Below are 12,540 nucleotides of genomic sequence, written 5' to 3'. Positions count from 1 at the left end.
ACACCTGACTCTTGCATACTTTGGGGGCTGCCTGTTGCTGAAGAGGCTGAATTCTTTATCTCGATTATCTCAAAGGGAAAGATCCATCGTTTCTCCACTCAGAAGCTCAGCAAATAACAGATTTGATGCTCATGGAGGTCGTATAGGATTTTTTTTCCCCAAAAGATCAGAGAGGTTCTCTGGTGCCCACAGGCTTCTTTATCACCAACATGTGCTGAAGCCCTTACTACATGCTTGCTCAGCAGGCTGGTCAGTTAGCATACAGTGGAGCTTCTTGATGCCAGGAGTATTGATGAGTTCTTTGCATCCTCTGCCTCAATGTTTGTTTTTCTGTCACCTTTTCTTTTCTAGGGGATCAGGAAGGAGTTCAAGTGACTATGGAGAAGATGGTAAGCACAAATGATTGTCCTTAATATAGCCTGGTGACAGGTAAACCCTTCAACATCTCTCCTATTGCTACAGTTGATATTTTCTACATTAGAAAGGGGAAAGCAAGGAGGGACATGTGGGGAACACTGCGACAGAGCAGTTGCTAGCTCTAAGGTAGGTTGCATGTGGCAAAATTACCTGGGAGGATAGAGTGCAGCTTTTGCTAGAAGAGGCTGTGGGAAGATGAAGTCTGAAATTACACACTACCCCTTTTGCTAGCTGAACTCGTCTTGCTGGTAAAAACAACTCCATCTGTGAGAGGCTTTAAGGATTAGTTGTGAAGCGTTCAGTGAAGTCAACAGGTACTTAAGAGAAAAATATCCAATTCTGTTTTGAGTTTCCACAAGCGCATGTTTCATGAGAAGCAGAAATACTGTTAGATAAGTGTTTTTCTACTTTTCTTTTTTTTAGAAAGAAAATCTGGGAGGCTAATGGAACATGCCTTACTCAATGATGAAAGTGAGTGAACTCTTGCTGCTGACAGGGCACCTTTCTGGGTGGGGAAAAAAGAAAGGTGCTGGGAATTTTGTGTGTTCCAGCACTCAATTCCAAGGGATCTGCAATTACACCAGACTGGTAGAAATACTGGGTTTTTCATGAATCAGTAGAAGTGACGAGTTGGACCAATAGTCATGCCCTAAGGCTGGGGTTGTTCCACATAGCTGCATTCACCACAGTGATAAGAGAAGTTTACTTTCCAGTAGGACTTGTGTAAAATGACAGCTGGAACAGACTGTTCCTTTTGGTTCTCTGGTACGCTGGGACTGGCAACGTTTCCTCTGGCAAATGACTGCTTCGGTCCTTTATTGCCAGTCTGTTTAGTAAAAATCTCGTACCATTGAAGAGGGAATGATATTCTAAGGTCCGACCTCTGTGGTGGGAGGCAGGTTTTAGAGGCTGTTCTGCCGGGAGGTGGAATGTGCTCGTCTGCTGCCTTGAAAGCAGATCTCCACTGGCTTGCCTCACTGCTTTGTTTAACTCTCTGCTTTCCAGAGGTCCTGAAGGAGATCCAGAGTACTCTGGAGGGGGGCAGAGGGTGAGTATCAACTGACTGCTGTTCCTAATGGGTAGGGATGGCAAGGGAGGGCCTTTCTAGTGAAAACAGGGGGAAGTCCACCACGATGGTAGTGTTCCTTGTGCTGGAGTCTGGTCATGTATGTGTCCCACAGACTATCAAAGTGAAAATAATGAGAGATGCAGGTTCTCTTTCACGTGTTGTCCCTTTACTTTTTTTTAATGAATAATGCTTTGTCTCTTTCTCTCCGAAAAGCAGGAGAGATCACATTCCCACATCCCAAAGGAACAGGACTCTGAGTGTTCGCATACAGGTTTCTATTTGTGTCAACCCGTACTGATCTAAGGGCAGGCCACACGGGCTTAGTTGGCCGAGGATGGGACTTCTGTAGTTTTAATCCTGTCTTGACACTGTCACTTGGACGTGTTCAGTATCTCTGCTCCCATTCTGTCTATACAGTAAAGCTAAACTACCACCATGGGTGCGGGGCTTTATCTTATCTCCCTAGAGTACTGATGTTCAGGTGACAGGGGCTACGGAAGTGGAGACAAAGGACTACTATTTCCAACGGATGCAGGAAGCTTGGTGGGATTGGTAACTGCTGGTGTGTAAGGATAAGTGACTGCCTGACATGCTCTGCTCTGCGCACTTCCTCTGGACACTACCTAATCCTGGTCTTCTATCAGCAGCTGGGAGTGGATGGCATGGTACTGCATTGCGATAATGAATCTTCCCTTGTGTCATTGCAGGAGCTATGCAGAAAGAAATTTGGCAAGAAGTCCATTAGGACATGGACTAAGTAATGGAGGAGGTAGGTGAGGCTAAAGATATTTCAGGCCAAGTGAAATAGCCAAAGGAAAGAGAAGGTAGAATAAAATTTCTCATAAAAATCAGCTTATTTAAAATGGGCTGTGATAGTGCAGAACTCTGGTCTGAATTTTCAGGCTGGGAATCCGCTGGCTGTATGATGTAGTACCACTGTTCAGCACATTACATGCCTCATAAGTAAATCTGCTGCACCAGTTGTAAAGGAAGAGAGAAGAATCCTTTGAAGGCTCCTCTGTGACTCTTAATCTTACCATAAAACTATCCTGAAAGGTAGTCATTGCTCACAGCAAAAATCTGTTGGGACTTACTAAGGACTCCCAAATATATGGGTGCCTTCACTAAGCACAACAGGATGTACAGAATTCTGTGCTGCTGCTTTTTACCCTTTTACCGTTCTCTGTGCTTGAAAAAGTGTATGAATAGTGACCACAGCAATATGTGAGTCTATATTAATTCCAAAAACCCGTGGGCAGAATATGGGAGTAGAGGGAAGGGAAGGTTATGATGTAGGAAATTGTCTTTCAAAATAAGCCCACATTTAGTGTAGGGGTGTGTGTGAAGATCTGCTTTGTTAGAGCTTTTGGGCCCAGTGAGAGTTCTTGCAGTTAATGGATTGATACGCATCAGTGGGCCAAATACTGGTTTCTCTCATTAGCTGTCAAATTCTGTTTTCAAAAATTATTATATTCAAAAACTGTTGTTATTCTTATACCCCACAGCAGATTGACCAGAATTCATCAAGGACTTTCCTGGCATTGGATTGCGTGCCATAACACTACTGATTGGGCAAACCGTCCCTGGGGAGAGGGCATCATTGCTCCTGGCATCGCAGGCTACTGAGCTGCAACTTGCATGCATATGCATGCTTGCCTCTGCCTCCCCTTTTAGTGCCTCATTAGACATCTCCTCTTGGAGCCCGCCTTGCGTTAGGACAGAAGTGGATTGCCAGGTCTGATGCACCACAAGCCTCTGAGTACATCTAACTTTTAAATGTTTGCACATTTCTCTTTTCTACTGGGCTGGGTTTTAAATTATAAATGTTACTGCCTTGGTGCAGGATTTTAATAAACGCACACTGTTACCTCCAACTGGTTTAAAATTATTTTTTGTACAATTTTTAAAAATCATATGGGTATTTCAGTTTTAACAGAAACATTTTAGAAATTTACTTTAAAAAAACAAAACATGAAATAATATATGCTAGATTCCTGTGACTGCTGTATGTGGTATCTGAATGAGTAACTTTGGTTTTTATTTGTTATGGTACTGTTAACTGGCTTTATGGATTTGAGTAGAATCTATTTTTGTAGACATTCAAATCAGAGGAAGACTAATTGAACTTGATTTTGTTTCAACACTATGTTGCTTTTTTGAAATAAAACTCTGAATTCCCTTTTGTGATCCTTGTCTGCTCTCATATCTATTCTTTCCATCAGCGCATTTTTTGGTACAGGCAACAGGCTCATGACCACTTACCTCTTGAAGAAGGTGGAGCTGTTCTCTGAGCTGCAGAGGCAATGAACGCTGCTGTAGATTAAGTGTCCTCATTAAGCAAGGTGGCTGCTTGGAGAAGGTGCACATGGCAAGCAAGTTGGATATATCACAGTCCTGCAATTCGTACATCATGTTGCCAGAAAAGAGCACTGGTTCAGATAATAGTCCCTGGAAACTCATCTGCTAGCTTGTCCTGAAGTAACTTGGATGATAATGGCACAGAAGGGAGGAAAAGTTGATCTGGCAATGTTTCTGTACTAGGCAGCCATTGGATTATGAATTGAAGCTGGTGAAACTCCACATAGACAGGTTTAGTAAACTTTAAAATTTTGGTATAGAAACACTAGTTTGTTCCTTTGTCCCTGACCTAATGCTACTTTCCTCTTTTCCAGCTAAGAAAGAGAACAGTATTTCCTGTAACTTGCTTGTAGTACAATGTAAGTCAGTGAGAAAGAAGGTTAAATCCTCCCAGACTGTGTGCTGAGCTGTTGTCCGTGGCATGCTTTGGAAACCTGTCTCTGGAAGCCCTCTTTAGGCTCTGTTTTTATCCTCTTGAGCAAGGCGGAGTGATCACTTATTTTCTAGAGTGCTAAAGTGGCACTTCCTATCCTGCAGGAGAATATGGTTGTAGAGTTTCTATTGTTCAGGTGAGGTTTCAGGCGCTCTTCCTTCTAGGAGTACTGTTATCTCCTTTGAGACCTAATTTATCTTTAAGGTTTTAGAGAGCCTACCATCTGACTTGGTGGGGTCTGACAAACTAGTTTCCATTTCCTTATTTCTACTAGCTTCGTTATTTCCTTGTCTCTGTTGCTGCAGGATTGAGGCTAACAGAAAGGTGGCCTGCTCTTTTCCACTTCTTGTGCCAGATGTTAATGCTGCAAATTTATAGGAAGTTATGATTTAATCAGCAGCATCTGAGCTGGTGTGATCATGTGCATTGCCCTGGTTGCACCCAGCTGCTCCTTTCTGCTCCTCACAGATGGACTGATTCTAATGCCTTTTCTGAGTATTTCATTTGTTGGCAGGCTTGGGGAAAGTGACATTGCAGCACTGCTCAGAAAGGTCAAAGCAGTTTATAATGTCTCCCCTTTCTTGCCCACGTTGCTTGAAAAATTCACTAAGTCCCCTATTGGACAAGTCACAATTCATACCCCTTAGTGAATTTGGTTTTAAAAATAAAACAAACTTTACATATCTGAGCTTCTCGTTATTTTCGTGTAAGCACAAGCCAGTCTATTGATGGGATTGCAGCTAAGGTAAAATAGAGGAGTGAGGAGTAGGTTAGGTTGTGTGCTGAAGTATGGGACATTCTTACTAGCAATGCGTATTTGAAAGCTACAGCTGAAGGATTCACTGGAATAAGCTGCTTGGCTTATTGTTTCAGGCAGAGGCATTAAGAATCCTTTATTAGAACTGCCATGCCTAAATGCAGAAGAAAAAAAAGGAGCAAAGCAGGAGGAAGACTGGAATTCATATGCTGTGTTTTCAATGGTATTCTGAGCTGAGGAGAGGGTGGAAAGACTCATGTGATATTCAAAATTAGGCTGGATTATTTTGTGCTGTCAGAAAACCCCAACCAAGTAAAATCAATGATAGGATGGGTTGTTCATGAAGGACACATTCTTTAATGAATGTCTGTAAGCAGACTGTGAATGCAATAAGGGGGGAAAAAAATCCCTCTATCTCTCCCCTTCAGGAATTGCCTTCTGAGTCTTGCTGTTACCATTAGTCTGCCTGTCAGCTGACAGTAGTAATAATAGCTCGTTTCTGATCAGAGGTTTCAGCTGCTGCCAAACTCTTTGAGTTTTGTGCCTACCTCTAAGTTTCACTTGAACTGCTTGTCTGGGATCCCTGTTAGCAGCTTGCTGTCTCCAAGAGCTAATGCTTAATGCTTGGAAGCACTCAGAGGGCTCATTGGCCCTGATTAACTTTACTGCCAGTCAGGCTTTGGCAGTGCTCTCACCCTCTTGTGCTCCATGCAGTCTTTGGGATCTGGCATCGTATAGTGTGCCCCTTCACTGCAGGAGCTGAGCTGCTGTTAACAGTGGCTGCCAGTGCTTGAAAAAATTCCTTCTTATAGCTGTGCTGGCAGCATGTCCCCTGGCCCTTACGGACCTGCTTCTCTGCAGAGGTGAAAGTCGTGTACCCACAACTAAAGAACAGTCCAAATTTTCCACATCTGAATACAGCTATTTGTACCTGGTATGGGATGCTGTTTTATAGTAGCCTGTGTTTCAGGTCATAAGCTTCCTTGTAATGTGAGCTCTTTCATAGGGTTGCATATTTAGTGCCCAAATTCGCTGGTTCTAGAAAATCTTGGCAAGGGGCTCTTTTTCAATAGTAAAGCAGACTTCTTCAGATACTTAGCAACTGAATCTTTGCTGAATTTGTCTAACAATTCCATAAAAAGTACTTTTCCTTCCAGTATTATGTTCTTCTCATTGTAGTCATAAGGCCTAAGGCAGGTCTGGTTAGTGAGAGAATGAAATTTTTCACAGCTTAATTGGTCTGTTTCTTAGAACGTATGGTTTGTATCTATTGCAGCTAGAATAAATGTATGCCTGGTTGGTTGCCTAAATTCAGCTTGCAGAGGATACTCTTGGCTACATCGCCTCATGGATTGAGATATTCTTAAGAGCAGGACTGTGATCTGGTGTTGAATTGGCATGGGAGAAGAATGAGACACTGTTTAGTGGGGAAATGTTCTTCTTGGAAGTCCAACAGCCCTTCCTAAGGGCACATTTGACTTGGTGATCTCTTTCAAGAAAAGGCGGAGACTGTGTTGCAACTGTAGCTGATTCACTGAGGTAAACCTCAGTGGGAGGACTATGGATCCTTCAATAGCTGTCACAAGTTGTTGGTCACAGAAAACTGACAGCTGCAAGCCCATGTGATCAGATTATTTCCACATAGTTTATCAACCTCCTTAGTCATGATGGCTGTGGGGAGTTTGACAAGCTTCGCACATATAAGAGGACCAACAAATTCTTATGCTGTAGCAGGAGGATAGCCATTGAGATCATCCTACTGTTGATTAATTTATGTCCCAACTATTGTTTGGGTGTAGAAATGGTCCCTCTCAAGCACAGTGCTTTTAAAAGTGCCTTGGGTAGTGGTTTCTGGATGAGGAAAAGCCTTTCCTTTGTGTTGTGCCTGTGGAGATGGGCAGGCTGAAAAGCCCTGGCTTTCTCGGGTGGCAGCTGCAAATTCCACAATACTACTAAATGATTGTGGGTAGAGAAGATTGTTTTCCCACCCCTAACTAGTTTATCCTGTGCTTAGTCTTCTCCACAGCATGGGAAGTAAGTTACTGAAGTAAATGCTTTTCTCAGCGTGTGCGGTCGCCTTCCACTGACTGACTGAGTGTAGCTGCAATGCTGAGTAGGCTTAAGTCTCAGTAAAAAGCTGAGGCCCTCAGCAGAGGGCTATATTTCTTCCCTTTAAGGTGAATGCTCCACAGCCTCCTGGGAGGTGAGTCTTCATTATTTTTGATGTTTTTCTGTCACGATGGGTTCCTAGAGCTGAAGGGCCGAGCCTCCCTTCTCACAGCTGCCTGCAGGGACCCTGCTGTCTCCTCCCGCTTTGCAGGAGCGAATATTTCGGCTTGGGAGCTACCTACTCCATTCCCAGTCGCCCTCCCGGGCGACCCAGAGGCTTCTTCGGTCTCCTCAGAGCGGGACCCGGCATTTTCCAGCCTTTCTGCCCGGCGGGGGGCGGCAGAGAGCGCTGCTGCTCGGCACCGCCATGGCGGCTGCTGTGAGGAGGCCCTGGCCGCGTGCATGGAGGCCCCAGCACCGCCGTCTAGAGGTAGGCAGTTAAAACATTTCTCTTGCGTTAAACGAGTAACGGCTGCAGAAAGCCAGAAAAACCCTAGAATGCACCGTTGTCCCCTAGAAAGTGAGGCTAAAGTGTCCCGGGTGAGGTCTAGTGGTTGTCCCCGTTGAACGCCTGCTGAGCATGGTAGAAATGCACAAAATATCGTGCCTCCCTGCTGCTTCACCCTCAAGCTGGGCCTCGGTGTCCAACAGAGGGTCAGTGATGTTGTTTCTCTTGCTGCTTCTGGAGCAACTTTTGTTTCACCACCTAAAATAAGACTGAAAGCCATGAAGCAGTGCATGTGGGAGGTGGGTGAAATCCAAGCGAGCGGTCTCTTCCACCAGCAGCTCTGGTCCTGAGAGAAGTCAAACCCTGAAAGGTCTGCCGGGGACTCCAGAGAAACTAGTTTTCTTGTAATGAAACAAGACTCTGTAAACCAAGTCCTTATTTTCCTCGTGTATCTCAGGATATTTTTCTAAATGTTGACTGAATGGTGGGGATGGCAGGAAGAGAGCTGGCCAAAGCACAACAAAGGCTCTTTGTGCTTATGGCCTGTTTCAGGTGAGAGGAAATTATCTGAGAAGGTACTTAAATTACCACACTACACACCTCTTCCTCAGCTAAATAAGTAAAGAGTGCTGCTCTCCAGCACTTTTTGGCATAGCTTTTGTGTCCACAGCTAAGTTATGCTTAAAGGTGCCTTTTTGGTGAGGGTCAGTCTTCAAGATGAATGGTCCTGAGCACATGCTGACAGCAGCTGGGGAGGGTTCCCCTAGGTAGGAGGAACCCATTTCGTCTCTAGGAAAGCCGAACTTGTACTTCATCCTCAGAAGATACAGCTCTCATTTCCTCCTATAAGCTTCTGTGGCAAATGAGTCTGCGTCTTGTGTGCTTATTCCTAAAGAGTCTTTGAATGTTGTTCATTTGTTTGAAGTCTGTCTCCTGTTCTCTGCTTGTGCTTAGGGCAGTGACTTCAATAAGAGATGCTTGGATTCTGCTCACACTCTCCTCAAAGGGAATTTAGCTTTATCAGATTGCTGTGCCGAGCTCTTGAAAAACAGGCTGAGCTCTTAAACATATCTTCTACACAAGGACATCTCTGAGCTGCTGAATGCCATCTCAAAGTCAGATGTTACAGCTCAAGTCTTGATGGAGGTAAGAGTCCAAGGAAGAGTACAGGGAATACACGAGTTCAAGTAAAGGTTTAGTGTTGCTTTGGGAGAAATGGGTAGCTTAGGTGGTATACTGAGTTGAAAGCAGTTTAAGCTATTGCTGAGGGAGCTGTATTCCAAAATCCGAGGATTATTGGTTGTGGAAGTGTCTGTTCTTTTAGTCACACTTGAATTTGGTGGAAGTATTCTTAAAGGGTCTGGTTGTTTTACAGGCATATAAATCCTGCTGTTCCGATTCTAACTAACACAGATAAGAGCAGATGAAACCCAGGTTTGTAACTAAAGAAGGTATGATAGTCCCCAACTGGCTATCTGTTCAGACCCGGTGATATTTTCCTTTACTCTCATTACAGGAAGACATTTTGAATGCTAACGAATAGTAACGAAGACTTTAAAAAATCCATTTCAAGGAAATTCAGTTACGTCAAGTTAGGCCCATAAGGCACATTTTCTGGAAAAAAAAAAAGATAAGCACGTTGTGATAACCACCTACTATAGAATTAACCTTTAACAGGCTAGCTTCATAGACTTGCTGGGAACTCCACATGTACCCCTGCAGGTAGCAATGCCTCAGACCTAAAGGCTCAGAAAGCATAGAAAGGAACCTTTACTAAAAACAACTGGAAGTCACAGTGGCTGGACTCTCAGCTGAGCAACATTCAGGTCTTACCCTAGCTAAACCTAGCCTTTTTCAGGACAAGTGGGACGTAAGAATTTCAAAGGGAAATGGTATCATGTCATCTATCTGAAGTCCGTTGCATTTTCAAAGACTCCAAGCTTGGGTTGAATGTAAACTGCTCCTAGTCCCTTTCAGCTCTGTTTAATGATGCTGCACAAGCAGATTCCTACCTACTGTTCTTTATGCCCATTCAACTGTTACGTAGAAGTTGGTTTGTTTTGTTTGTTCAACCATTAGAAAACCCTGCTTGAGGGTACGGTCTTCATCTGGTAATTTTTTTTTAGTGCACAAGAAAAATGCTCATGTCTCAGTAGTTCGCATCACAGCCATAAAAGAATGTATCAGACCTCTGTGTGCTTCGTTAGTTGATAACATTGGAGGCAGGTGCCATTAACACTGGTAGATTTTCTTTGACAAGAAGCAGCAGATAGTAGCTGCAATCTTTTATTTCGTAAGGCTAAACATATGCTGCTGTTCAGCAGGTTAGCTTGCTCACTGATGTGCTTGTCTCAGGATTGCTTACGAAGAGAAAAGGAACTTTCCATTAGAATGTATAATGTATGGAAATGACTCAGGTTTCATTTTTAAAATGGTATCTGTTAAGATATATTTATCACTTATGAAGATGTCCTGTGCACGTGGAGAGACTTTACCTCTTGTAAAATCAACAGGAATCTATTTACAGGTTAAAGAAATAAAATATTTACAGTGGAAAAAAGACACGTCTGCCAAATCTTTTTCCTCCGTTATTAGATGGGCTATTGTATCAACATGACCACCAGAACTGGTGCAAGGGAAACAACTGAGGAATGTGGGTCAGACTAGAAGGAAGGAGCAGCCCCTTTCAGATGACAGTCATAAAGTTAGTTTAGCTGTAATATGAAACCTCACCTCTATCTGCTTGATTCCTTCTACCTTTATCTCTGCAAGCTCATTAGGTTCTGCTGGGGATTCTCAAATACCTGGGTGTAATCGCTTCAGTCCAGACAATCTTAACTTTTCCACTTTGATCTTTTGATTTATACTTCAGGGGCTATGCTGCCTTTGGCAGAGAAGTCATTTCTCACAGGAGAACAGGTCCTGGGGGCAGTCACAGCTGTAGCCCACGCGGTGGGGAAACTCTCTCACATTTGTCTATAATTGGATTGAAAAACAGGTCAAATCCAGGGGATTTCACCAACTCAGACAAGTTCTGTATCAAATCCATGGTTCCCAGATACACAGAAAAGGGAAAGGGGAACAAGGATGGTGCTTTATTTGAGGCCACCCAGGCACTTAAGTGTGCCAAGTGAAAAGAAGGTATGAGGGAAGCTCAAGTGGTTGCATTCTCTTTAGTTACACTCTAGCTAGCACAGGACACACCAGTAGCAAAGATTTAGTAGAATGCCAGGTGGGCCTGTTCGCTTGTATCTAATCATGCCATGGTTCCCAATGCTGTTGTTACTTCACCAGTTAGTCTGTTACCTGTTCTGGTTATGAAACCAGCAAGAAAAAAATTAGTAGAGATTTGCCTGACCGTGCATCTTCATTTTGCTCTTTTTAGGCAATAATAACAGAGTTAGATGAAGGGATTAAAAGGAGGAAGCTTGAGCTGGGTCTTGGCTGAGTCTTTTGGCTCAGACCCATATAAAGTCTGTCCCTCCAGTGGGGTGTAATACCATCTGTACAGGGTGTCAGTCTGTCGTTTTGGCTGACCTTTGGGCAGAGGCCATGGGATGTTGGCTTCCAGTGCAAGGGGACCATCCAGCCTCACGGAATGGCAGACAATAGGGCAACAAAGCGCTCCTGTATTATTCAAGGAGGCTGTTTTCAAACGTGTGTAACTTAATTGTTTTGGTTTCTTCTTGCAGTCATGAATACTTTATTTGGCTTCCTCAGGTTACTGTTGGGGAAGAAGACCTTGGAGACCTCCTGGCTCATCTTAAAATAGCTGGGGGAAGGGGTCAGAGGCCTTATGAGTTTGAAGCAAGGAGAGGACAGGAATTCTCTTTCACTAGCCTGAGGTACAGGCTTAAGGGAGGATGTTTTCCCTCTATAGGAGGAAGGTTGTAATATGGAAGAAAGAGCATAGATATTTTATATTCATGCAATGAAAGTTAGGAATATTTTTAACCCACCATTATAGGACATAGGGCAGTAGGGTCGTGATGGGGTCATCACCTCTGCTTGCTATGGAGTGAAACCATATCAACATCCTACCTGTACATTTATTAAGTTTCATCTTAAAAGCTGTTAGGCACAGCACTGTCCATCCCCCTTTCACAGACTACCACTAGACAAACAAGGTTGCTCTGAACCTATGCGAAGTGTCATTTTTTCTGGTCAGTCATGACTAGTTTCTAGTTGTCTAAATGTGATTTAGCCTTTTTTGTTTAATTCAGTGACTTTCTTAGCTCTTTAGTGCAATGACATGAATGCTTTTATTCTCTGTTGTTGATTTAAGAAGAATTTGCACTGAAAAAGTGGGTCTGATGTGTTTTCTCTCTTTAATAACATTTTAAATTTAGCAGTGGCCAAATGCTAGATGAAAGGACCTAATGTTTTCTGTACATAAAGGAATCATTAGGAAAATGGGAGAGCCTTCTCTTACGGAATGAAGCCTCCTTTAAAGCCTTCTGTTCCTTCCTTCCATCTGCTGCTGGATTCCCTGGTTAAAGCTGTTTCTCCAAGGTAAAAGGGCTTTTGGGTCAGAGGAGTTGGCTAGCTGGAAATGCCCCTTGGTACTGGTATCCCGGGGCAGCACACAGCAGGCAAAGGCAGTGTACTTCCAGCTTCTTCTCCAGCCCATCATTGTCTTGCCAAGCCTGCGTGTCCAGACAGAAATGGACAGAGGGGAAGAAGGGAAGTGCAGCTGGGAAGATACAAGCAAGATTTTAGTTCCAAATATGACTTAGTTGTCATTGCGTGTACCAAATGCTGAAGGCACTGCATTAGGGTGGGTTTATCAGTACTCCTACGCTTGTCTGAAGTGAATCTGACTTGTCATTGAAGGGATAACTCGAGCAAAACCACGTGGTAAATCTGTGGCTGTGGTGGGCATTGAACCCAAGTCTCAGGCCACAGACTCCACTGTCCGGTCTGCTCAGCGGTCTGAGGATGAAATCTGG

The 12,540-nt window shown here is 43.7% G+C and overlaps 2 protein-coding genes across 19 annotated transcripts in view; both read left to right on the top strand.

Annotated features, from left to right (window-relative positions):
* Positions 1-3,673, top strand: part of LLGL2 (LLGL scribble cell polarity complex component 2) — a gene marked incomplete at its 5' end in the record, with an annotated part of 33,944 nt that extends 30,271 nt beyond the window's left edge. For 6 of the 11 annotated variants that reach the window (XM_083805512.1, XM_083805504.1, XM_083805514.1 and 3 more), the window contains 6 exons: positions 352-389; positions 841-888; positions 1,423-1,465; positions 1,700-1,757; positions 2,194-2,255; positions 2,992-3,673. In XM_083805512.1, coding sequence (XP_083661638.1) covers positions 352-389; positions 841-888; positions 1,423-1,465; positions 1,700-1,757; positions 2,194-2,247 — 241 coding nt within the window. In that variant the 3' untranslated portion in view covers positions 2,248-2,255; positions 2,992-3,673. The remainder of the gene's footprint in view (positions 1-351; positions 390-840; positions 889-1,422; positions 1,466-1,699; positions 1,758-2,193; positions 2,256-2,991) is intronic. The other 5 variants (XM_083805509.1, XM_083805508.1, XM_083805507.1 and 2 more) reach the window with 5 other exon arrangements.
* A 140-nt stretch (positions 3,674-3,813) lies between these two features.
* Positions 3,814-12,540, top strand: part of MYO15B (myosin XVB) — a 61,891-nt gene continuing 53,164 nt past the window's right edge. For 2 of the 8 annotated variants that reach the window (XM_083805479.1, XM_083805472.1), the window contains exons 1-3: positions 3,814-7,573; positions 8,546-8,737; positions 8,967-9,025. Coding sequence is in view for 2 of the 8 variants with exons in the window: in XM_083805477.1 (XP_083661603.1) it covers positions 7,511-7,573 (63 nt within the window). In the remaining 6 variants the exon portion in view is untranslated. Of the gene's footprint in view, positions 7,574-8,545; positions 9,026-12,540 lie in introns of all 8 variants that reach the window. The other 6 variants (XM_083805478.1, XM_083805469.1, XM_083805475.1 and 3 more) reach the window with 3 other exon arrangements.

The sequence above is a fragment of the Anser anser genome (genome assembly GCF_964211835.1).
Source record: "Anser anser genome assembly, chromosome: 19".
Taxonomy (NCBI): Eukaryota; Metazoa; Chordata; class Aves; order Anseriformes; family Anatidae; genus Anser; species Anser anser.
Note: the sequence above shows the minus strand (reverse complement) of the source record. Positions and strands in the feature narration are given on the sequence as shown.